The sequence below is a fragment of the Suillus subalutaceus genome (assembly GCF_016647625.1).
Source record: "Suillus subalutaceus strain FC151 chromosome Unknown DFJ58scaffold_52, whole genome shotgun sequence".
Classification (NCBI taxonomy): domain Eukaryota; kingdom Fungi; phylum Basidiomycota; class Agaricomycetes; order Boletales; family Suillaceae; genus Suillus; species Suillus subalutaceus.
The window spans coordinates 189,048-212,747 of NW_024540301.1; the positions used below are offsets into that span (position 1 = coordinate 189,048).

At 47.9% G+C, this 23,700-nt stretch overlaps 7 protein-coding genes across 7 annotated transcripts; 3 read left to right on the forward strand and 4 right to left on the reverse strand.

Annotated features, from left to right (window-relative positions):
* Positions 1 to 867: 867 nt before the first annotated feature.
* On the forward strand, positions 868 to 4,330 carry DFJ58DRAFT_906194 (glycoside hydrolase family 55 protein; the record flags this gene model as incomplete). The annotated part of the gene is made up of 21 exons (XM_041394998.1): positions 868 to 1,124; positions 1,172 to 1,225; positions 1,283 to 1,315; positions 1,365 to 1,480; positions 1,535 to 1,595; positions 1,645 to 1,815; positions 1,870 to 1,886; positions 1,940 to 1,957; positions 2,006 to 2,077; positions 2,137 to 2,161; positions 2,192 to 2,246; positions 2,296 to 2,340; positions 2,390 to 2,821; positions 2,872 to 3,100; positions 3,148 to 3,236; positions 3,369 to 3,461; positions 3,512 to 3,632; positions 3,734 to 3,810; positions 3,860 to 3,995; positions 4,049 to 4,074; positions 4,133 to 4,330. The coding sequence occupies 21 exons, from the start codon at positions 868 to 870 to the stop codon at positions 4,328 to 4,330; spliced, it is 2,325 nt and encodes a 774-aa protein (XP_041244009.1).
* On the reverse strand, positions 4,182 to 10,686 carry DFJ58DRAFT_882759 (kinase-like domain-containing protein; the record flags this gene model as incomplete). Its single annotated transcript, XM_041394576.1, has 29 exons — positions 4,182 to 4,778; positions 4,827 to 5,036; positions 5,086 to 5,174; positions 5,228 to 5,572; positions 5,620 to 5,869; positions 5,912 to 6,073; positions 6,120 to 6,295; positions 6,354 to 6,717; positions 6,768 to 6,890; positions 6,939 to 7,068; positions 7,116 to 7,210; positions 7,254 to 7,349; positions 7,396 to 7,507; positions 7,556 to 7,645; positions 7,701 to 7,730; positions 7,782 to 8,236; positions 8,294 to 8,357; positions 8,408 to 8,529; positions 8,579 to 8,737; positions 8,791 to 8,933; positions 8,991 to 9,165; positions 9,211 to 9,274; positions 9,333 to 9,541; positions 9,590 to 9,703; positions 9,757 to 10,024; positions 10,074 to 10,181; positions 10,246 to 10,390; positions 10,445 to 10,533; positions 10,576 to 10,686. 29 exons carry the CDS (start codon positions 10,684 to 10,686, stop codon positions 4,498 to 4,500), a joined length of 4,779 nt encoding a protein of 1,592 aa, XP_041244010.1. The 3' UTR covers positions 4,182 to 4,497.
* A 486-nt stretch (positions 10,687 to 11,172) lies between these two features.
* Positions 11,173 to 12,678, reverse strand: DFJ58DRAFT_841386 (uncharacterized protein; the record flags this gene model as incomplete). Its single annotated transcript, XM_041392705.1, has 9 exons — positions 11,173 to 11,384; positions 11,437 to 11,460; positions 11,513 to 11,726; positions 11,789 to 11,797; positions 11,861 to 11,931; positions 11,986 to 12,167; positions 12,222 to 12,282; positions 12,332 to 12,419; positions 12,475 to 12,678. The coding sequence occupies 9 exons, from the start codon at positions 12,676 to 12,678 to the stop codon at positions 11,173 to 11,175; spliced, it is 1,065 nt and encodes a 354-aa protein (XP_041244011.1).
* A 1,322-nt stretch (positions 12,679 to 14,000) lies between these two features.
* Positions 14,001 to 15,723, reverse strand: DFJ58DRAFT_745718 (uncharacterized protein). The gene is made up of 9 exons (XM_041387411.1): positions 15,410 to 15,723; positions 15,267 to 15,354; positions 15,156 to 15,216; positions 14,920 to 15,101; positions 14,795 to 14,865; positions 14,722 to 14,730; positions 14,449 to 14,662; positions 14,373 to 14,396; positions 14,001 to 14,320 (listed from the first exon to the last, which is right to left on the reverse strand). The coding sequence occupies exons 1-9, from the start codon at positions 15,611 to 15,613 to the stop codon at positions 14,109 to 14,111; spliced, it is 1,065 nt and encodes a 354-aa protein (XP_041244012.1). The 5' UTR covers positions 15,614 to 15,723; the 3' UTR covers positions 14,001 to 14,108.
* A 692-nt stretch (positions 15,724 to 16,415) lies between these two features.
* DFJ58DRAFT_660332 (uncharacterized protein) lies at positions 16,416 to 16,893 on the forward strand (the record flags this gene model as incomplete). Its single annotated transcript, XM_041382147.1, has 3 exons — positions 16,416 to 16,460; positions 16,551 to 16,599; positions 16,649 to 16,893. Coding segments are annotated over 3 exons (339 nt in total), but the record flags the coding sequence as incomplete, so codon positions are not given.
* Positions 16,894 to 17,290: 397 nt separating this feature from the next.
* DFJ58DRAFT_727910 (uncharacterized protein) lies at positions 17,291 to 17,923 on the reverse strand (the record flags this gene model as incomplete). The annotated part of the gene is made up of 1 exon (XM_041385528.1): positions 17,291 to 17,923. One exon carries the CDS (start codon positions 17,921 to 17,923, stop codon positions 17,291 to 17,293), a length of 633 nt encoding a protein of 210 aa, XP_041244014.1.
* Positions 17,924 to 19,409: 1,486 nt separating this feature from the next.
* On the forward strand, positions 19,410 to 20,098 carry DFJ58DRAFT_660375 (uncharacterized protein; the record flags this gene model as incomplete). Its single annotated transcript, XM_041382149.1, has 4 exons — positions 19,410 to 19,505; positions 19,557 to 19,754; positions 19,804 to 19,939; positions 19,992 to 20,098. Coding segments are annotated over 4 exons (537 nt in total), but the record flags the coding sequence as incomplete, so codon positions are not given.
* Positions 20,099 to 23,700: the final 3,602 nt, after the last annotated feature.

Here is a 23,700-nt window from a genome sequence, read left to right on the forward strand (position 1 = left end):
CATCACAAGACATACCGTGACTGTCTTAGTGCATTGACTTCCTTGAGGTATCAAGATCATCCGGCAAATGAATGAGCACCAAGTGCAAGGGCAGGCAGCCTTGGACACTCACGGAATGGTGAGCACCATGTCTTTTCAGAGGGAAAGACCATCCAGGCCCACGCGGGCCTACTGGGGAGCGAATTGTGATCATTGTTGAAGATGAATGACCGCGGAGTTTTAAAAGCAAAGCTTCGTTACCTCTTTGGTCTTTCACGTTGAGCAGCTTTAGAAGCGAGTGAAGCACACTCTTGCCCTTTTCTCTGTTATCAGGTGCACGACTTACTTGCGGATAGCCCGGAAGGTTTCAACTACGCTGTGCCCCTCTGTCGAATGGCACGACGGATTTAATAGCGAAATCATCCGGGACGAGCTGTTGTCCTTGAGGCAAGAATGCATGCTGTCACTACAAGTCTGGGCCTCTGGCAATCTGCTAGTCAGCGTGTACTAACTCGTTCAGTGTCTTCTGTGGTAATAATGAAGGGCTAGGTGAGCCCATGCCGACCGTATTGAAATGCACGTTTCATGTGTTAGTAGGAATCACCTACATGGGCAAACTGTAGTTCCGTGGCACCTCGTGGTACACTTACTGCGAGTTTTACTGTCGTATGGGGTGGATTCCCCAAAATGAAAGTGTTACTTTCGGAGCTATATGTCATGGGGTTGTTCATTGACTTCATACCTCTCCTGTCGGCTCTTGAGGTACTGCTAATCAAGAGGTCGCCCAATTCTGCTAGTCGTCTACTCCATTGCCCTCAGCGACATAAAAAGGTGTTGGTTTGTGCCCACTTTCCTCAGTACTTTCACTTTTATCACCCGAAGGAAGCAATGTCGTGTTACTCAAAGTCTCTCCTGTTGAGCGCACTGTTAGCATTGTCCACTCTTGTCTCTGGGTTGGGCACATCCTGCTCAGCGCCGTTGGGTAGTGGAACAGCGGCTCCAAGTGATCCGTATTGGCTTCAGACTGTCAAGCATCAAGGAACTTCAGCCTTCAACTCGGACCCGAGTTCTTACCAGGTTTTCAGGAATGTCAAGGATTTTGGGGCCAAGGGCGATGGTATCACCGACGATACTACTGCTATCAAGCATGTCATTTTTCTTCACCCCAAGCATTAACTTACTCAGATTTCAGTTCGGCCATGTCCTCCGGTGGACGTTGCGGCGGTGGATCTTGTAATTCTTCCACGTCAGTGCAGAGCGTCACTGATTCTCTCCGAATACCTTAACCGGTTGTGGCATTTAGCGTTACTCCGGCCATCGTGTATTTCCCTGCAGGGTATGTTTGTTTGTTCATATCACGAGATTGCCTGCTGACTATTGGACAGGACTTACCTCGTCTCCTCAGCGATTGACACGTACTATTACACTCAGATGATCGGAGATGCAAAGAAACCTCCAACCCTCCTTGCCAGCTCGTCTTTCAATGGATTTGCAGTCATCGGTACCTGATCCGTCATTTTCAATGTGGACGCCGCCTTACATAAATTCTACCCAGATGCCGATCCTTACATTCCCAATGGCTGGGGCGCTCAATGGTTCTCTAACCAGAACAATTTGTGCGCCATTTTTTCTGCGCACGGTGCACCATAGCTCATGGACGTCCAGTTACCGTTCCATTCGCAACTTGATAATCGACCTTAGGCAAATCCCTGCATCAACTTCTGCAATTGGTTTGCACTGGCAGGTTTCGCAAGCCACTTCGCTCATCAATATCGTGGTCGAGATGTCCACCGCTTCCAATAACAATCACCATGGCATGTTCATGGAGAATGGGAGGTAAGAAGCTCGCCTTTTTATCTTGAATCTTTATTCTCAACATATAGTCACCAGTGGTGGTTTTATGGGAGGTGAGCACATTTTGTCTTGATACGAGAATAAGAACATTAAATTTACGCATCAGACATCATATTCAACGGAGGTAAATCCCTGTAATTGCTTTGTTATTTCTTTTGTGACGTTTCGTCAGGAAAGTACGGGATTCAAGTCGGTAACCAGCAGTTTACGGTTCGTAATCTAACCGTCAACAATGCCGCTACTGGTTTGCCCTCTCGCTTATCAATATGTCATAATACACTAAATATTCATATCGATCGGCAGCTGTCTCTGGCATCTGGAATTGGGGGTAATAATCAGCTTATTGTAATTTATGCAGTTCTCACACTCTTCCAGGATTCACATTTCAAGGAGTCACGATCAACAATTGTCAAGTATGCGTTGAACTTGTAAACATTACCGAAGTGAATTGACAGATAACAGGTCGGCTTTGATTTGGCGACCGGTGGAACGACAACAAGCAACCAGGTTCGCCTTCTCAACTGTTTGAATTTGCAAGTAACTGAATACTGTCTAGACCGTCGGTTCTGAGGCTATCATCGATGCAGTTATAACTAATACCCCCATTTTCGTTCGCTCTTCGGTAGCGAGCAATGGTCAACTGGCCGGCTCTCTCGTTCTCAACAACATCAAGCTGAGCAATGTTCCCACCGCAGTTGGTGTTGCAGGCGGAACCACAGTCCTTGCTGGTGGTACGACGACAATCGCTTCGTGGGGTCAAGGAAATGTGTATTCCGGAACTGGTGGGTCCAAGAATTTCGTACAAGGAAACATTGTCTCTGCGAACAAGCCCTCCGTACTTTTGGATAGCGCTGGTCGAATCTTCGGAAAGGCTCATCCTCAGTACGCGAGCTATGCTGCCAGTCAATTCATCAGCATCAAGAGCCAGGGTGCAAAAGGCGATGGCCACACAGATGACACTGCCGCTATTCAAAACGTCCTTGATGAGGTGCGTTTGTTACCTTGCCCTGCTGAAATCAAGTTGACAACTCTTGTCAGTACGCTGGATGCAAGATTATCTTCTTCGATGCCGGAACGTATTATGTGACCGATACCATCACCATCCCTGCCGGAGCTCAGATTATCGGTGAAGCCTGGTCAGTCATCATGGCTGGTGGGAGTGCTTTCAGCGATCAGAAGAACCCTCGTGCGGTTATTCAAGCAGGCGCTGCGAATTCTCAAGGTGTCCTGGAGATAAGTGATATGGTTTTTACCACTGCAGGCCCTAGTACGCGTGGAAAGAGTCTATTTTATTCTGAAGCTGATCTCTCATAGCTCCCGGTGCCATAATGATCGAATGGAACGTGCACGATCCATCTGGTCAGCAAGCGGCTGCAGGAATGTGGGACAGCCATATTAGGTTGGTTTTGATTCTCTCTTGGATTTGGGATGCGTTAACGACGATGGTACAGGTTGGGTGGAGGTAAATCTTTCGAGATTTGGCGATGGAGAAGCGTTCTGATTCTTCCTTGTTAGCTGCCGGAACGAACATGCAGTATTCGCAATGTCCCTCAGGCTCTGTCAATACAGCCTGTCAGGCTACTTTCCTTGGGATATATTTGACTTCTGGATCGAGTGCATACCTTGAAGTATGTGGATTAGAAGCTCCCAAAACTTCTAATTTGATATTGTCGCATAGGGCACATGGGTTTGGACCGCCGACCACGATCTTGATACTCCCGGCTCTTCTGATATCTCGATCTTTACTGGTCGCGGGATTCTTTCCGAGTCTCAGGGCCCGGTATGGCTTATAGGCACATGTGAGTGACCTTTGTGACTCTCGTAACCTCGCTCTGACAACTTGACCTAGCTTGTGAGTGATCACCAGACTGGGACATTGTCACAATACTCATCAAACTAGCTGAACACGCTGCGCTGTACCAGTATAGCCTGGTGAACGCTCAGAACCACTATATTGGCTTTGCCCAGACTGAAACGGTATGGACTGATCTTCATATCAGGTTCATTCCATCTAATACCGCCCAAGCCTTACTACCAACCCTCTCCGGCTGCGCCGGCACCTTACAGCACTGCCTCATCCTACAACGACCCTACCTTTTCGAGTTCGATCAACATGGCCTGGGGAATGTACATCCAGTCTTCAAACAACATCATCATATTTGGTATTCACTCTAACTTCGCTGCTCTTGCACGCCATTGATGATCACACGTTCAGGAGCGGGCTTCTATAGCTTTTTCCAAGTGAGTGGACTGCGCTATCCGTTCTTTCACTACTTATCCGAATCAATTATTTATTCAGAATTATAGCCAAACCTGTTTGACCACTAACACTTGCCAAGCACAAATCTTCAACATCGATTCTGCGTCGAACGTCATTGCATACAGTGTGTCAACCATAGCTACTACTTACCAGCTCAGCGTATCACAGAATGGGGTCATCCGCTCCAGTGATAATGCCGACGGGTTCCAAGAGACTTTCACGGCCTGGAGCAAGTAGGAAGGTCCAATTGAAGCCTGCAGTACTAAAATACACTACGAGAAATCTGTGGTTCCAGTAATACAAAGTCCTGTGCGAGAGAATACGAATTCATAAGTACAAATCCCCATGGACGGTGGACATCATAAAGTAAGGTAAACAAGATCCGGGAAACCGTCACAACGGACCTAGTTGAGAGTAAGAATTTGCATGCGCTCCTCTCGTGTGGCATAGAATAGCAAATACGGGAATCCTTCAGCTTTTCGTTTAGCAGCTGCTTCACGGATTTGCTGAGCATACGCCATGTGAACAGTAGGCATGGACGCTGTAATCCCCTTCCAGGTCTCTTCATCGGTGATCCAGGAGGCATTCTTCATCAGCGTATCAAAGACCGCGTTCGGAACATCAACAGCAAGCATTGGCAACCCATTTTGCACTGCCGTTTTAAGGTGCCCGGTCCTTTCGTACGCTAAACATACGTCAGTCGAATTTAAATTACATCTGTGGTTGGCGTTACCTCGATCAAGAAGCATTTGTTTGACATGCTTTTTCTGTTTCTTTGCATCGACAGGTAGAATGAGCTGTACCTCAGGGGCAGATGCATCCTTGGATGGCACAGGAACCGCAAGAGTATCAGGGTAGGCGGATGAGCCTGAGGTAGCCAAATCTACCCGTTTCTGCTCAGCAATCTGGTGTTGAAGCCAGCCGACGAGATCTTGGCGTGAAACTGCCCTTCGATCAGCCCCGAAAGGTGGAAATTTTCAGAAAATCCAAACCTTCATAAACTGTGCCCTTCAAGATGCTTTTCACCTTGAAAGCGGCCTGCTCGCGACGCACGGTGCGGGGTCGAGGATAAATGGCAAATCTGATGCCGGACGTCAGCGTGGATGATTTAGGTAATTCTGAATTTGGACGTACAGTATTCCCTCGCGTGTGCATAGGTCGACGTGACTCTCGTGTTCAAATTCCACGAGGTTAGCATCATACATGATATCGGCGCTGATGTTGTTTTGCCACAGTAAGGAAGCAACTTCCAAACGGTCCTGCAAGTAGCCTGCTTGATATGAAAGGACGTAAACGTCGCATCTCCGAGGGCTCCAAAAACCGAATGACCGCTGTTCCTTAACGAGTGCTTTGACGGAGGTGCTCTGGAAGGCCGCTAGGACCATCGCGATCTTCTCAAGAGCGATTTGCATGGCGAATGCACAGATAGGATCCGACCTAGGTTTCGGATTGGAATACTGGGCGATGAGATTGTCGTATCTATTATAAATGTCAAGCAACATAATATTCAACCTTGGATGTCATACCGTCCAGCTGCAGCGAGAACGTCCAGCCGCCTAGCTCGTCTGACTACTTCGATACGCACTCCTTCCTTGAAATGCATGTGATGAGCGCCCCACATTAAGGGATGGAAGAAAACGGGGGCAGAGAAGCCCGCAGATGTGGCAAACTGGATCGTTTGCTTGATTTCCTCCACGGCGGGCTTCATGACCGTGACAAGGGTGGGCGAAACCTTCTCAAGTTTGGATAGGAGAGTGTCGATGTCCTCATCTATTCCTGCAATTAGCTTATGCACATAGACGCCTGTCCTTAAATCACCTATTTCAGCAAGGACCTCTAATTCATCCGTCGTACTCCTCAAGAGGCCTTTCTTCAACAGAGATACTCGCTTTTGTGGAGCAGTAGACTTCGACTGATTAATGATTTCTATCACAAAAGAACGGAGCTCTTCCGGAATACGATTCAAAGCAAGATCGGCGACTAGTTTATGTCAGTGAAAGTCGGGAAAACAAAAAAAGCTTCATACTCTTAGAATGAGAGATATGGATCTCGTAGTTCTGAGCAAGGTTTGGGAAACTGTTCAAGCAATTGCTCAGAAGAATGAGGAACTCGGCACCAGCTGCCATCAGCCCATGCTTGGTATCGGGAGTGATGACATCAAGAACCGCTGCTTTCGTAGCCTTTGGATGTCCTGGGGCGGAGCTGTGGATAGTCGAACAATCATTACAAATACGTTTGAACGAAGCTTAGAGGGACTCACTTTGGCCGATAAATATTCGTGATATGGAATCGCTTGATTCTTCGCAGCCCGGCTCGTGCAGCCAACCGGGCGAAAGGTACTAACGCGTTGTTTGGTAAGCAAACCATTTCTCCATGACGATCAATGAGAGTAGCGTGGTTCTGGCACTCTTCAGGATTGAACGACGGTATCAAAAGCGGAGGTTCCATGTCAACTGCACCATGAAGTCGAAAGATGGCTGCGATTCGGTCCTCAACGATGTCGTTCAGGTACGCGTGCTCGGGAATTTCAGCTTCGATGTCGTACAAGTAGCTTCGAGCCTGATTCACAGGCTGGTTGAACAAGGCAGACAATACGCCCTGGTGGTACGGAGAGTCCGGTTTAGCTGCCGCTTGCGCATAAGCGTCATCGATCTTTGTATGGATATGTACATACTCATCATTCGCAGAGCTCCTTTGAAATATTCATCCTCTACTCTAGGAGGGAGAAGAGGGCTCTGTGAGAGTTCCAGTGCATTTGGACGCACGGCAGGGTCATGGCGAAGGAGTGCAGCAATAACTACAATGAATCAGCACATTAAAATGCTGTCAGTCGATCTGAACCAACTTTGTTTCTGGCTAGAGCGGTGAGGGTTCCAATCTCGAGGGAAGTATACCTCGGGCTTCCTTAGGTCTTCGAGCACAGCTATACGCTCCGCGCCCGTGGAAAAAGAAAAGTTCATCTCGAAGAAAACAATCTAAGAAGTATGAGGCTATGTTCGGCGGATTCTGAAAGCTTGCTCACCCCCAAACTATACATGTCGGCTTTATTGTGATTGCGGGGTCCTCGTTTCCTAGACTGGACTTCGGGAGCGATGTACAACTTCGTTCCAACCTCTGCTCAGCGTCAGTGATAATCGTTGTTGAGCGATTTGTGACAAACCGAGCGTCAGTTCTGAGTCTGAATGGACGACAGACGGTGATAGATCTGAGGGGTCAACAGCAGCTAAACTCGAGGTGGCCAAACCAAAGTCTCCGACTGGTCATGAGGTTAAATCCAGCACTCAAGAGTACATCTCAAGTACTTGCCTTTGCAGTCCCCCTTCCCATCTGAGTGAAGGGTAAGCGTATTGGAACACATAGGTAAGAGTAGTTCATACCAATGAAGATGTTCGTGAGCTTGATATCTCGGTGAAGCTGGTGTGACGTGAGAAAAGACAGACAGTCAAGCGAGATTTCACATACAATACCCATGCTACCCATGTGCACCAAGGCATCGAGGATTTGATAAAACAACCGCCAAGCCTCCTCTTCAGACAAACCCTCTGCCACTCGCTGGACGATAATCATTCAATCGATTCATGTACAATATGAGTAACGAACGTCGTACCTCTTTCAGAGTCTGACGCTCAACAAATTCCTGAGTGAAGAAGTGAATTCAGTAAAGACGCTCATGGTGTACAGATCTGACCATCTGTATGTACAACGTTCGAGGTTGGATAGGATCCTTCGGAGTGTCTTCGTCTGTAGTGTACTCCGAGGAAAAGAGATTGCCAAAATCTTCATCGCTGTCATCGTCCTCTTCGTCTTCTTCTTGGTTATCACTCTTGATCTCGGGCCGTGTGAAATGAATGCTCGGAAAAGACGTCTTATTGGACCCATAATCGTCCAGGTCCTCCAATTTTACCTTGAATGGATCAGACGTCTCGCGCTCGTACGATTTGGGCACGGATGTCATGCCACCCTCAGTCCCAGAATCAGATCCAGTGTCAGAGTTTGAAGACATTATGCTTGAATTTGACTCATTGAATTCGACCCACGTCGTGTAATATCGGACGATGAAACGATGCGACAGCCGACTTAAAGCGTTCACTTCGCGGAACAGCTTGTTGTCGTCCTTGTCTGATCGTAAACGAATCTTTTTGACTATACATCGGCGCAAGGTCTGTTAGATATCCGTTTCTTGAATTTTAAACCACATACCTGCATAGATGCGATTATCAATCTTGTTTCGAGCTTTGACCACAGATCCAAAGGCACCCCTGCCCTAGATACTGGTGTGAGCGAGGGAACAAAGTATTATATACGTTAGAATACCAAGAGTTCGAGCTCCTCCCAATCCTCCTTCCAGCGACTGGCTGGAGCAGTGCGCTGAGGAATTCGGAAGTAGTCATTCTCAGGAGAGCCAAAGTATCCATTGGGTTTCGGACTCCTGAGATCTGGAGAAATGGGTGAGAGAAAGACATGGAAGTAAACTATCAATGTTACCGGTGTTGATGAATGGAATTGTTGTGGGGATTCCGATTCGTCGTGGGGATTGAAGAGGCACTGCCGATGCCAGTTCAGCTAAAAGGCTCAAGCAGGAAACTTTCTTCGCGTGCATCAACATATTCAGTGCACATGTTCGGAGAGTAGGAGAAAGAGCCGCTGAAAAGCAAAATAAGCTCCAGCATAACAAAGTGTGATAGAACTTAGATTACCGGCTTGCACGGCCTCATTAGGATCACTAAACTGTCTCATGACGTCTCGTCCATCGACCATTTGCATGAAAATCACTCCAACACTGTGTATATCGCGTCCTCGAGTGTATGATAGAACAGACTCAAGGACATCTTTGGATAACCTGCAATGGTCGTTCAGATGATGAGGAGCCCTGATGTGTCATCCCCACACCACTTACCAAGGTGTTGGACGTATATACTCTTCCTCGTTCACGTTTGATATGCCGTTGCCAAACGGATTAGACTTATGGTAGTCCTTCAAGCGTGCATGATAACCAACTTTTCCTAACCTGACCATCTTGGTGTGGGTTCTGTTCTCTCTCGTAGCAAGATAGATGCAAGAAATGTCAAGACCTAGAACGATATAAGTTATTGTACAGGTCAAGACTCAGGTCGTACCTCTGTGAATTATGTCGGCCGAATGGACCGCGTTCAGGGCAGACAGAATCTGACCAAGATATTCCTAGAAGAGTCAAAGTATCTCAATGCTACGATAATGTTCAAGAGACTCCACGACGAACTGATGCTCGATCTTCTCGAAGACGTTCACAATCCTCAAGAACGTCTTGCAATGTTAACGCAGGTCTTTGTTCGGAGAGAATGGTCATGCGCGGTGGAGCGCCAGAGTAAGGAAAGTTCAGTTTGACAGCAAGAGTGCTTAGAAGGTTCGGGTGCTGAATATTGATGAGTTTCTGAATCTCGGCTTCTGCTGCGTGTAATTTTTTCTTCCCTAGAGGCGGTCAGTCAGGTACCTTAGGATGAGGCGCATTGATCTGACCTTGAGTAGTCGTGTAGTAGTCCGAATTAAAGTTGATGGTGTGGACCTCGAGCGGTAGTGTTGCGTTTACGTCGTCACACAACGGATCTGCAAGGTATGTGATACCAAGACACTCTTCCTCGACGAGGTAAGTACTCTAGAGGACACAAATGTAAAACTAAACTGACCTTTTCGCGGATGAAACATCTTGACGACATTGAAACGTACTCCCCTGAATTCGATTTCACTGGGAAAGGACTCTGTGAGGGTGTCTCCCGAGGAGGGAACTTCAGTAGCATCAGACTGTGCCCTTCGCCGAGCTGCCTTATACTGCATCTCCTTGGCAAGAATATGCCTCTGCGCATCAGCCTGAATCTGTTCCTGAAGTTCTTCGGCACGTTGAGCTGCTAACTCAAACTCCTTTTCGGCCTCTTCCTCCTCTCGTCGCTTTCGTTCCTAATTCAGATATCAATACATTTCAGTAAGATAATAATGGGGAGCATACCTTCTCTTCTTCCAAAGCACGCTTCGTCATCTCAGTGGCAAGAGAGCCGGAGGATTCAATGGCAGGATGGACGTGATCAGCTAGCCACTCCTGAGCCGACGTAATGATCTAGTCGCGATAAAACACATCGTGAGAGGCACGAAGATAACTTGAAAAGTGGATATATGCGCACCTGGAAGACCATTTCAGATCCCCGAAGCATCTGAGCCTCAGAATGAATGGCTTTCTGAAGAGTTATCTCATGATCATGGTTAATACCGCGAGGTTTCTGTATAGTGAACACGGGGGTTGCAAGTGTGGGATATGTTTTAGGTAGTCTAACAAGACAGTTATTAGGAAAGAGGAATATATGAGCATCAGGGTTTTCTGACCTGGTATGCAAGTGAAAGTAGACCTTGGAGGCATGGATCGGATCGGGGTGGGTGACTTTGATGATGAATTCGGGCAATCTGGTGGCTCCCTAGACATGGATATACACATTTGCGTACTAATTCAAGAAAACGAGTAGACGGACCTTCCAAGCCTTGGGCGGCGGTGGCTCGAAGAAGTCTGTATCATAAATGGATTTCAATGCGGTGATTTCGAGTTGTTGGAGTTCTTCAGTTGTTTCCATTGTGAATGTGGATTAAAGGCAAAACAGAAGAACGCGTTGCGCGTGGGCAATGCTAGATGTGTATGAGGGTCCTGTGGACCTCAGCACCTCAAGCAATCATGGCCAAAACTCAGGAAAGGCGTGGTGATCTAAAAACAGATACTGATTGATGTAATATGGCCCATGGTCGACTCATGTAGAGTCACTTATAGCTGTTTGGCTCTGTCTGTCAACGGCTTCTAATCCTAATAGGTGTCAACAAACATCTATCTGCACAATCAGAGTGTTTTAAAATCAATGCGACCCTCTTGTAACTTGACATTTTGACGGCCGCTTTAAACCGGTAGCACATTCAAATATAGGTGTTCCGCCGACATTAGAATTTGAGAAGGCCGCACGAACATGCAACGAGGGGAAGCATGCACTAGAAACGTTCATTATCACATTTATTTATACATTTGCGGGTATGACGGTATAATCCGTCTAAAGTTCTTCGTATAAAACGTATCACCATCCCCTCGCTTCGTAGTCCGCTAGCGTGTCCTTCGTCGTCTCTGCGATAGTTCGGTACTTGACCCCCAGGATTCGTGCAGCCTTGGCGGTGTCGTAGTTAAGAAGGTGTACCGTGGAGGGGTGTCCAGTACCAGCACCAGGGTTACCCTTCGGCAGGCCACCTGTTGCAAGTTTCGGTGGCGGCGAGATTGTATTAGCAGCGTCAACTATGAGATATCATGTGAGTGATGGAGCAGCGGCACAACAGAGTGCACTTACTGAAATCTTGCCATTTCCAAAGTCCTGGAAGAAAGATAAGTGCCTGATCATTGCTGGATGGAAGGAGCTACCGTACCTGCACTGACGATAATTCGTTCGCCACCTGCAGCTTCCTTCTCGAGCGAGATGACATGCGCTTCGGCAAGGTCACGCACGTCGATCCAGGCTGTACCGACGGAAGCAAGAAACTCGTTTGTTGCTCCGTTCGAGTTTGGATGGGCGACATAGTTGTAGAACATGTTCGCGGACGTACCCAATCCCGATGGTGCTGTGGCCGCATTGATAGCGGGCTATCATGAAAGAAGTAGATTTAAATAGGGGAAACCCAGTAAGAAGCACGTTTCCAACATACCCCAAAGACCTATCATTGAGAAATGGGTGAGTTCGTCCCAGTTAAAGTTCCTGACATCGAGAAAAAACTCACATAAGATGGATTAAGAACAGTGAGATCCCAGCCAATACTGGCTTTGTGTGTGTTCCAGAACTCCCAAGCCGCTGTAAGAATATGAAAATCGTCGGTCCACGATGAGCATGTTTGATATCACGTACCTTTCTCAGCAAGAGTCTTTGAAGCACGATACTTCATCACATTAGGCGCCTCGCGACCTTTTTCCTTCACACTTTCCAGACATTGCTCGTTCCAGTCCAGTTCGGAGAAAACAGATGGCGTTGGCGAATCACGCAGAATCGCGGCTGCCGATGAAGTAACCACGACACGCTTGACAGATTGGCTGAAAGGATATCGATTAACAGCGCACATCTTCAGACAACGACGAAGCACCTACCCATACTTGACAGCACTCTTCAGAATCCCAACAGTGCCATTGACTGCGGGAATGATAAGTTCTAAGAACAGATGAATAAAAATCAGGGTGATCAATTCGTGTCAATGTACCATTCGGGTCGTCCGCGTTCATGTGAAAAGGGGAGGCTGTGTGCTCGATGGCATCAACACCTTTAACCGCCTCATCAAAGGCTCCTTCCTATTTCAAATACATCAATAAGGTCCCGCGCGATCACTTTCTTGTCTATGCGCACCTTTGTGATATCTTCGACGACGATCACTTCATGCTTATCACCATACGAGCTGAACAGTTGCCTGAGGTGTACTGCTTTGTCTTCAGACCGGACTGTTCCACGGACAGAGTACCCCTTCTCGAGAAGGGTGCGCACGACCCAAATCGCGATATAGCCATTCGCGCCAGAGACGAGGACCTTGCATGGAGGTTGTACAGCTGGCATGATGAAGTGTTTGGGGGAGGGGAAAAGATAAGCTTGCTTATATCTGCACTGTCCTTATTAATACCTGGCGGAATGTAAGCTCGTTGCTTACCTGAGTTCCCATAATCAACATAAATACTGTCCGAGATAATCAAGCTTAAGCTTTGATTATCATTGCCTTTTGGCCTAACGGTCTGGGCGTAACTGTTAAGGGACGACAGTCTTAACTACTTACACGGAAGTGGTGTTCCTGGATTATCGATACACCTTACATGTGACGCTGTAAGCTTGATGCTTACTACATCTGACGCAGCAGATGACGCAACCTATGACGATGACTTCTTTCAAGTTGTCGACATCGTTGATTGGACACCTTCCACGATACAGCTTTGTAAGGGCGCCGTACTTGGTTCTGACGAGACAAGGAGAAAAACAAACTCGAAGGCTATGAAGAGAGAAAGGTTAGGAATGGAATGGGTCTCGAGTTTGGTTGACGTTGATTGATCTATTCTGTTGAGAATGAGGTTTGTTAGTACAAAAACAGGAGTATAGTTGGGAGAGAAATGAGCGATCGCATGTGGAGCTCAGAAGACACGCGTTCAACGGAAAAGGTGGGGTACAATTGCAAAGCAGAGACACAGAGATAAGCGACAAAACAGCGCACGCAAATAGGAGACTAGTGCTCCGATTCCATTCTCGAAATTGCACGGCATTATGGCTATTTGCACATGTGTACGCTTTTGTTTGTTGCTCTTTGGTGCTAATTGGTGCTCTCAATCCATCCATTATTTCGACCGTTGCAGCAGCTTTTACTCACTCTCTGGCGAACTATGTACATCTTATCGACAGCGAAGCCAATGATCAACAACCGCCTCACAAGAAGCCTGAGACTGAGACTGTGTCGGAGGCAACTAGTTACAAGGGCGAACAGGTTACGTCGTGTCGATTGACTTTATTGTATTTGTATCGGTGTTTCGGACGCGGACATATTCTTGTTGGTGATATTTGTATTATTATTGCTGGTGGTATTCCGTAGGGCGTTAACGTGTTCTTGAGTGAGCGTTGCATTTGTATCATTATTCACGCTTTATTTTGTACTTTATTGGTAAATGGAACGCGTGATTGTGCAGGAACGCGTGATGATTGCACAGGAACGCGTGATTGCACAGCTTGATGTCAGGTGACTGACAGATTATCCCAACAGCATGACCTTGCTCAAGGTAACTACCGAGCGCGCGCGGGTGTATGTAGAGCTCGGGTGTGGCACGCATATGGGGTGGGATTCGAATACTGCTATAGCTGCTCGTCTCAGCAAAACCTTTTAGCTTTCCCATTGCATGTGCTTCACATGTACTAAGTACTGATTATGTAGAAACGTTCATTCTCACATTTATTCATCCGTTTGCGGCTATGACGGTACATTCCATCTAAAGTTCTTAGTATAAAATGAATTACCATCCCTTGGCTTCATAGTCTGCCAGCGTGTCCTTCGTCATCTCTGCGAGAGTTCGGTACTTGAGCCCCAGGATTCGTGCAGCCTTCGTGGTGTCGTAGTTAAGAACGTGTACCGTGGAGGGGTGTCCAGTACCAGCACCGGGGTTACCCTTCGGCAGACCACCCGTTGCGAGTTTCGGTGGCGGCGAGATTGTATTAGCAGCGTCAACTACGAGATATTATGTGAGTGATAGAGCAACGGCACATCGGAGTACACTTACTGAAATCCTGCCATTTCCAAAGTCCTGGGGAAAAGGTAAGTGTCTGATCATTGCTGGATGGGTGGAGCTACCGTACCTGCACTAATGATAATTCGTTCGCCACCTGCAGCTTCCTTCTCGAGCGAGATGACATGTGCTTCGGCAAGGTCACGCACGTCGATCCAGGTTGTACCGACGGAAGCAAGAAACTCGTTTGTTGCTCCGTTGGAGGTTGGATGGGCGACATGGTTGTAGAATAAGTTAGCAGACGTGCCCAATCCCGATGGTGCTGTGGCCGCATTGATAGCGGGCTATTATGGAAGTAGATTTAAACAGGGGAAACCCAATGAGAAGCACGTTTCTGACATACCCCGAAGACCTATCATTGAGAAAATGGGTGAGTTCGCCCCAGTTAAAATTCCCGAGATCGAAAAAAAACTCACATAAGGTGGATTAAGAACAGTGAGATCCCAGCCAATACTGGCTTTGTGTGTGTTCCAGAACTCCCAAGCAGCTGTAAGAAAATAAGAATCGCCGGTTCACGATGAGCATGTTTGATACCGCGTACCTTTCTCAGCAAGAGTCTTTGAAGCACGATACTTCATCATATTAGGTGCTTCACGACCTTTTTCCTTCAAAATTTCCAGACATTGCTCGTTCCAGTCCAGTTCGGAGAAAACAGATGGCGTTGGCGAATCACGCAGAATCGCAGCTCCCGATGAAGTAACCACGACACGCTTGACGGATTGGCTGACGCGATATCAATTAACAGCGCACGCTTTCAGACGACGACGAAGCACCTACCCATACTTGAGGGCACTCTTCAGAATCCCAACAGTGCCATTGACTGCAGGAATGATAAGTTCTAAGAACAGGTGAATAAAAAATCAGGGTGATTAATTCGTGTCAATGTACCATTCGGGTCGTCCGCGTTCATGTGAAAAGGGGAGGCTGTGTGCTCGATGGCATCAACACCTTTAACCGCCTCATCAAAGGCTCCTTCCTATTTCAAATACATCAATAAGGTCCCGCGCGATCACTTTCTTGTCTATGCGCACCTTTGTGATATCTTCAACGACGACCACCTCGTGCTTATCACCATACGAGCTGAACATTTGCCTCAGATGTACTGCTTTGTCTTCAGACCGGACTGTTCCACGGACAGAGTATCCCTTCTCGAGAAGGGTGCGCACGACCCAAATCGCGATATAGCCATTCGCGCCAGAGACGAGGACCTTGCAGGGAGGTTGTACAGCTGGCATGATGAAGTGTTTGGGGGAGGGGAAAAGATAAGCTTGCTTATATCTGCACTGTCCTTATTAATACCTGGCGGAAGTGGAGTTCCTGGATTATCGATACACCTTACATGTGATGATGTGACACTTGATCAGAGTTCTGCCTTCATTGACGATGGCTCCCGGCTGGCCGCGGCCCGCACTCTGAGTGCACGGATGAGTCACAGTTCCCTCTCAGCACATACAGCCCCGTCTCAGAATCGATCAACTAGCTTGCCTCGTAGATGATGTAGATGGGTTCAAGTCAATTGGTCTAACACTTGACCGTGGCGTACAGTGATGAACTTGGTGACCGTGACATATCACATTCGGCCGCCAGAACGGGCCGAGCCAGCTCAACATATTTGTAGGTACGTTGCCTCCATGCGGAAGGTCGAGGTGGACTGACAACTTCTCCCCAGGATTGCTAAACGCTCAACCTGTATTCGGAGATGAGTTGTACCAATCATACTGCTCTCATTTCTCCGATAGTTCTGGTTTACGTGTATTGCTTGATGAGGCTGTGAAAACCCTTGTCTGGACTGCGAGATAGTGAGTAATCGAGTGGTCATAGTTTGTTCATCCTTATTGATTTCATTTAGTTTACGCCCCCGTCTTGTTGGAAAGGTTCATGCATGTTCCAAGAACAGACATGGGGTATTGGAAAGCCGGAGTTCAGATTACGTTCGTCACGATTATTATATCATCTCCCCTGAGTGTTCAAGACGTGCCGCATCAGCTGTTATGTTCCCCGGATTTCTAACTACTTCCAAGAGGGGGCTTGATCGCAGGTCGGAGTGCCCAAGCCTACACTCATTGGGCAGTTCCGAATATCGTTAGCTTCATTTTGTCGGTGCTGTTCCTCTAATGACACTTTTGACAGGGCGTCGTTCTCATGGGAGCAGGCATTGCCTTAAATTTCCAGTGCATACAGCTTGACATCGTCGATTGCTTTCCGCTTCATGCCACTTCTGGTACTTTTTCTGCATTTGATCACACCTATCTAACGCCTTTTGTGATCAGTTATGGCCGCCATTTGTCTCCTGCGGTTGTTAGCTGGTTTTGGATTTCCGTTATTTGCTCCAGCGATGTACAGCACACTGAGGTTCTGGAAGGGCGATACCATTTTTGCAGTCGCAGCACTTCTTATGGGCTGTTCTGCGTACGTTTCCGTTCTTGTTCCTTCTCTTGTCACCCCTGCAATTCATTGTACCTGCAATCCCTGGATATTTCGGCGTTATGGGGAGCGGATCCGGAACAGTACCTAGATGGGTGCAGCTGCACGATAACCAGATAAACGTTTCGTACGTCAATTGTGTATATCACATTTCCCCAGTTCCAGAACTATGCCATACCATACGATTACAGTGTCTTGAAATATACCAAACTATTGTGTAGATCGTGATTTAAACCAAAGTAGTTCACAATACTGCATGGACCATCCCTAGTTCAAAATGAGGCTACATGTCATAGAACGTACATAATTAGTGATTGAGGTTAAGTCAGAAATTACAGATATCATAGGATAGGGTACAATCGAACACGTGTATAATGCCAAACCAAAATTCAAACATCGGTGCGCCTCTCCAGTTTTTTTTGCGGAATTCTCTTCCTAGGCTATCGCGGTGCTCGGGTCCTCTTCCCCTCGCCCCTGAACTGGGCGGTCTACGGCCGCTTATTCATGACATCCACCAGCGATGAAAAGGCAGGGACCGAGAAGCGGTGTGCCTTTGTGCCGGACGCGCGACGGGCAAGCAAGGATATACTCCGCACGATGCTCTTCCTCTTCGACGTCTTTTCCACATTAGGAACGTCCCCTATGAAAGGTTTTGCTTGCTCAGGTGTTTCCGCTGCGGCTGCGGAGGGCTTGGAGGGGACCTGACGGCCCCCAACGTCGACGACATCGAGAGGCTCCGCAGGACGCGAGGGCATGACACAATCCGCGAACGATATGCGTCGCGTATGCCCAGCCTTATTAGCAGGTGGGTAGAGTTGCAGAATGGGGGGTGGAAACCCGGCTTTTGAAACAACGTTGACGAGGGTTTCCGTGCTATTATTTTCTGTGGAAATAACAGGCGCCAGGGATATCTCCAGGACGGAAGATGCGGGCGAAGGTTCTGGTGATTGGGAAGTGGTGGGAAGTATTGAGGGGAATGTTGGAGGCTCTGGCTTGAGCTGTATTTCCGCAGCTTTGCGCTCTGGAGGTGTTTCGAGGACGAAACCCTCTGGGATGAGAGGCGCTTTTCTCGCATTACGAGTAAAATAAAAGAGGTCGGAGAACGAGATCCGGAAGGACATGGTCGTGGCTGGTATATAGTAAGTCTATAGATGATGGTCTAGAGGACGATGGCCTGCACCCTAGAAATATATATACAAGTGATGACACGACGAAAGAAATGAAAGTTGTCCCTGGATGAGGAAACGGGAGAACAGTGACGGCGACTGCTGGCACAGAGAAGGGGACTTATATATAGTATTGCCTGCCTTTCGACTAAGCCTGTGCTGTCCGCTGCTGTTGCTGACGCGCGTGGGGAACTAGTGTGGTGTGGTTGTTGATCTGGGCGTTGGCTGTGAACGTTGTGAACCGTATCTTGACTGATAGCCTTCGGTTATTGATAAAGATTGAGCTGCTTAGCGCTCAACGGCTAACTTATTTACAGGTATACCGGGCTTGAACAGGACCATAGAAGGCAATTCGAGTTGACATCCGGGTGCGCTTCAAAGGGTATCGCGGCAGTGCCATAGCAGGAAGTGTACCTAGACATGTAACTACGATGCTAATTATATACACAGCTTTAATTTGAATATCGATGTGGGTTTACTAGTAGTTGATCGATTGATCAGTCGACGAGCGTAGCGGCCTAGTGGGCCGCTGTGGGCGCATAAATTATTAAATCGTCACTTACGTCAACTTGCTTGGCAATGCCCGTACTCGGCAATTGCAAGTACTTGTCGGTTAATATTAACCTTCAAGCTCCAAATTTTAAACTTCATATATCCTGCAGTCTACAACTTGAATCACAGACAATGCAGATCCATTATATAGCGGCATTGTGATGGCCTTTGCGAGTCGTATCCTCCCTTTGTCTAACACTCTTTCACGCCGAATCTGTGTTTTGCACCTTTGTTTTCGAAGCAGCGACAACCTGTTTGCGTGCGATGGACATCCACAGCACACCTTGGTCTTTCTTAAGTACCAGTTTTCACTCAGCAGACAGAACCACTCACTTTCTATATCGCCAATATGGCTGGAAGAACCACTCGTGTCGAACGAGATGCCTCAAACGTAGATACTGCGTCATTCACCTCATCTCGAACAACCCTCCCCAATGGTAAGGATGAGGCATACCAGCCTGTCTTCAATCCTGTGTCAGTACCACACACCACAGCGGCAGATTCACACTACTATTACGGTCCTTCCGATGCCACAATGCCAGCTTTCATTCCGAATTATGGCATGTATCACAATGTATACTCCACCACTATTCCTGACCAACTACGTGGGCTCTTGCCTGGTGGCATGGGCTCGTGGTTACCGTCAACCGTTGCCCCACCGCTGGTGCAGCCCACACTTCAGGAAATGCCAAAGAAGAATCCTGACGGGAGATATTCTGCTGCCGCAAAGGGCAAGGGGAAAACTTTGACAAAACACCAATTCTTTTCTGGTCGACACCCAACTGATCTTGGTTCATCGGATGATGAAGATCTATTATATCCATCACCCGATTTTTCTGTGAGTTGTGGCGCTCCGTCTAATTGTTGCATGTCACGACTCGGCTTCTAGTCAACCGACGAATGGGTTGAACATACTCAGCCTATCCTACAGGATTATGCCAACAGGCAAATTCCTCTGCCACTTGGCCAGAGGGTTAATGTATCGGTAAGTTCTTTCTGTTCATGTCACATAAACACCACATTGACCGTTCTATAGCTTAACGAGCCTTCTCAATTTATCCAGGGGGCATTGCAATTGCTTGCCAATCGCGACCACCCCAAAAATCCTCCTATTGATCCATCTCGTCAACTTGGTCCTCAGCTGATCGAGAACTTCACGGACGTGCACAGATGGGCAACAGAGTACTTTCGTGCGCGTTTTGGGATGTCAACTGTGGGAAGCGATATACCTGTGGTAAGAACCATTCAATACCCAGAGCTCTCAATATGATCGCCTCCTATAGCTTTTGACGATCATCACGAACACTTTCTATGAAGCCCACACCCAACTTATTGATAGTATCGCAGATGCAGCACTTGCAAATATGCATGGTCGTGGAGCTGCCATCCTGGATATTGAGGACTTTGCGTTTGGATACGGTTGAGTGGTCTGATCAGCGCTCTAAATCTATGTCTGACTGCTTTTCATCAGACTTCGAGATGAGCCAACAATTGCCTTTTGCTGTGGAATCCAGCTCTCGTATTCACGATACCCTTGAGCAACACCGGCGTAAGTCATTTCTGAGATACTCATTGTAGGATAGTGATATATGACCTTGCAATGTAGCTCGGTCACCATTGAACCTTCCTGTGAACCTTCCTGTGACGACAAGATTTGGTAGACAAGTCAAGGTTTCCAAGCAAGCGCAAGCAGCAGCACTAGCTGAAAGTGAGAGGCAGACCAAAGCTCGACAGCGCAAGAAAGAACAGGCAAAGAAAGAGCAGGATTCGACAACGTCGAAACATGAAACATGCAAGGCTGTCTCTCAAGTTACACAGAAGAACGCAACAACTCCGAACCCTTCTGCAGCGGGTGTAGTGGTGTGCACCCCCTCTGCCAGTATTTATCATACGCCTAACAATGGGAGCTTGTATTATACGCCTCTCCATGGGATCCGTGGGATCTTGCACAAGATGCAGGCGAATGTAGTCGTGTTTACAGGCGCCAAGTGTCCCACTTGCGGCAGAGTGATGCCTCCTCGCATGCCCGTGATACGCACTAACACCCATTCAGCATCTCAGTCTACAACTAATTCAAAAATCTCGATTGATTGGAATTCGGAACAAGCGATCACCAGCCCTGCCGTTAGCTCGAATCTGAGGCCAGCGCCCGTTACCGTACGGCACCCTCCTTTGGCTGTGCCCTGGCCCATTGGACTCCCACCCTCCGCGTTTCATGCATCATCAGGACCCGACACTGCCGGACATGCGAATACCACTGCAACGTTGTCGGGGGCAACGACTGGCACTCAGGACTCGGCACAGGCACAATCAGCCCCTGTTAGAGGCGGTCGTCTCTATCTGCGTGCGAGGGGGAATAGAGGCGACCGACGAGGGCGGGGTAGTGGCGCGTCGGCCCCTATCACGATCGTTATACCCGCCCGCCCGCGCCCTATTGCCCCGGCATCCACAGCAGTTCCAACCGCGAGCGCGTCAACGGCAGCCGCCCCCACTAAGGTTGTAAGGTGCGACCCTTCGGGCAGATCTGCTGGAGGCTCCGGTACTACGTCCACGCGCACGGCAAATCCAGTCCCAACTACTGCTACATCCACAGAAGCACGCGTCCCCACTGGAAGTGTGCGATCTGGATCTGTGAACACAACGGGCGGTGCTGATCACGGGGCGGCAGTCGCTGCTTTTGCACATGCGTACTACTCTCAACATAATACCTACCACAACCAGACCCCCACTGCAGGAAGCAATGCGAACGCCGCTGTGAACAATACTGCAATGTCATATACATATGCCTCCGGCCCATCTGGTACAATCATTCTTGGTGCAACGGGCCCTAATGGGGTATACTACCCTTATTACCATCCTTCCATCACAGCCCCCGCTGCCAACACCGCTGCAAACGCTACTGCCGGTCCTTCGCGTGGTAGGGCGACCGATTTTCCTGATCCCGAAGTCTGGGAAACGCACGCGCGCTCTGCAGGCGACTTGCCTGGCTTTGCAGCACAGGTACCTGACAGCGTCTCGAGACCAACTGTCGCAGCGAATAACAATAGAGTTCATACTGCGATGGCGTCGAGTTCTCAGGTCGACACTAGGCAGACCAAGAAGCGCAAACTGGATAATAGTGAATAGACGAACAGGGACCGGTTTCTTCTTTCAGAACTGATCATCGTCGGTTCGAGGTTGTCAGAGGAGCTTGATGGTACTGTACGTTGATGCACACGATACTTAGAACCTGGCAGTTAGGGGACTGATGGTTGCTCGAACGTTCGAACGTTCAGTGGTGCGCACTACTTACGTTGTTCCGCAAATGATAATCAGAATCTATCAAAAGACAACTTGATAAATTTAGGACAATAATGGAGTCCCAAATGGACATTGAACGGCCATCGAATAGAAAAGAGTTTAGCATAAGAATCTCATCACTTCGAACGAAGATTCCTAGATCAGAAAGCGGGATTGATGCTGAGCGTCCCATATGGTATTTTTTGATCAAACCCCTGACCACCGTGGCACTGCTTCAAGTTGATAGAGATTTATTCACGCGCCCTCCGCAGCACTGTCCCGATGTTCTCATGGTCTGTTAGACTTGGTTTTATCAGCGAGTTTAATTTATACCAAGCCTCTCTCACCATCGGTATAGTGACCCTATTGTATCCTCCCATCATTTGATACTTAGGTTTGATGAGATCCCCATAGATTCAAGTTTTCCAATACAGGAAAACGTACCAGTCTGGAAGTGTGATTATCCATGTTCCTGCGCAAGATTGTTAGTGTTCTGGAGGTACGATGTCCTGAACGAGACAACTAAGGCTACGCAGCAGCTATATATACTGGTATTGACATAACACATTATGAAACATAGTACCAAACAGGGCTTACGTATCAGCTTCAAGGGGTATGAATGTTCTCCCTCACCCTGAGTAAGTGACTGATGCAGGGGAGCTATCCCGACTCTTGAGTGTTGAAATCACACACACTCTCTCTGCGCGAACCTCACCGGATTCATAGATATCTGGAGGTGGGAAACAACCAGGGTAGCGGGAATGACGCGAATTGCGCTGGTACAAGGCATCGCGAGGGTGGAGAGAGTCGCGGTTAATAGTTCAGGACCTCGCGATGATGGACATAGTGACAGCCTTGGTCGTGTGGGTACAGACTCGGAGGGTCGCCAGCTTGATAAATCAAAGGCCAGTAATTCCTGGAGTCCCAAATGGTCATTAGACAGCCATTGAATGGAAAAGAGTTTAGCACGAAAATCATCATCTGATTGTCTGACCTTGTCAAGGACCCTCAAGCTCAAGGATTACTGGGTCATTGTGACAGTTATTAATTTAAGGCGTCAAGTTGTCAGGTTCAAGTCGCCCGCCAAACAACTTGAATGACACCACCAAATTAGGAAACCCTTACACGTACGGAGTTTCGGCGCTACACGCTGAAACCACTGTGCAGTACCGTTGTATAAGTACTAGTAGTATCTAGAGGTATACATGTACGTGGTCCTAATTCTCAGCACTAGTACGTACTTCCCAAACCTGACGAAGAGTGCTAACATTCCTAACCCTCGCCATGCCTAACCCTCAGCTGTCTTAAACCTTATCTAAACCTTTTTTTATCATGGTATAGATTTATTTTCACTTGTATTCAAGAAAAAGAAAAAACCTAACAAAGACTAAGATACTAGGAAAGGTTTAGGGCTGCTGCATGTGCATGAGGGCTCGAGAACGTTTCGGCGCTGCGCAATCCTATACTTTTTTTTTTTTTTTAAATCCAAATTTTTGTCTTTGAGAGTGTAACTCTATGTAAGACAATACTATCTAGTCTTGGGGGCCCCTGTGCCCCCCCGCAGCTCTAGATTCATGAATGCCCCGGTGTGAAGCTTGCCTCCACCGGTCCGCCGTTCCCGCCGCGCGTTTTAGACATGCAAAATCCTATACTTGACATACCTTTTCAGAACCTGACAAGTGCTTACATAATTAAGAATTGAGCACCTTTAAGGTAAATTATTTTCTGACAGGTTGAGACACTTACATAAGGTTGAGATGAGGTAAGGCAGAGTAAAAATGTGATGCGGCCAAAGAGACCGGCTCGGTTTTATGCTCCCCGAAATCACCCGTAGAGCCATTCTATTGCCAGCACTGTGCTGATTCTGCTGGGCCTACACGTTAGAACATTGCCTCGACGAA

Bases quoted from the DNA above. Each gene is read 5' to 3' on its own strand.
- DFJ58DRAFT_745718 (XM_041387411.1), bottom strand. From the start codon at position 15,613: ATGCCAGCTGTACAACCTCCCTGCAAGGTCCTCGTCTCTGGCGCGAAT. The intron at 15,217-15,266 runs GTACATTGACAC...ACCTGTTCTTAG, and splicing joins GAACGCGGACGACCCGAATG to AACTTATCATTCCTGCAGTC. The intron at 14,321-14,372 runs GTAAGTGTACTC...AATATCTCGTAG, and splicing joins TTGGAAATGGCAGGATTTCA to TTGACGCTGCTAATACAATC.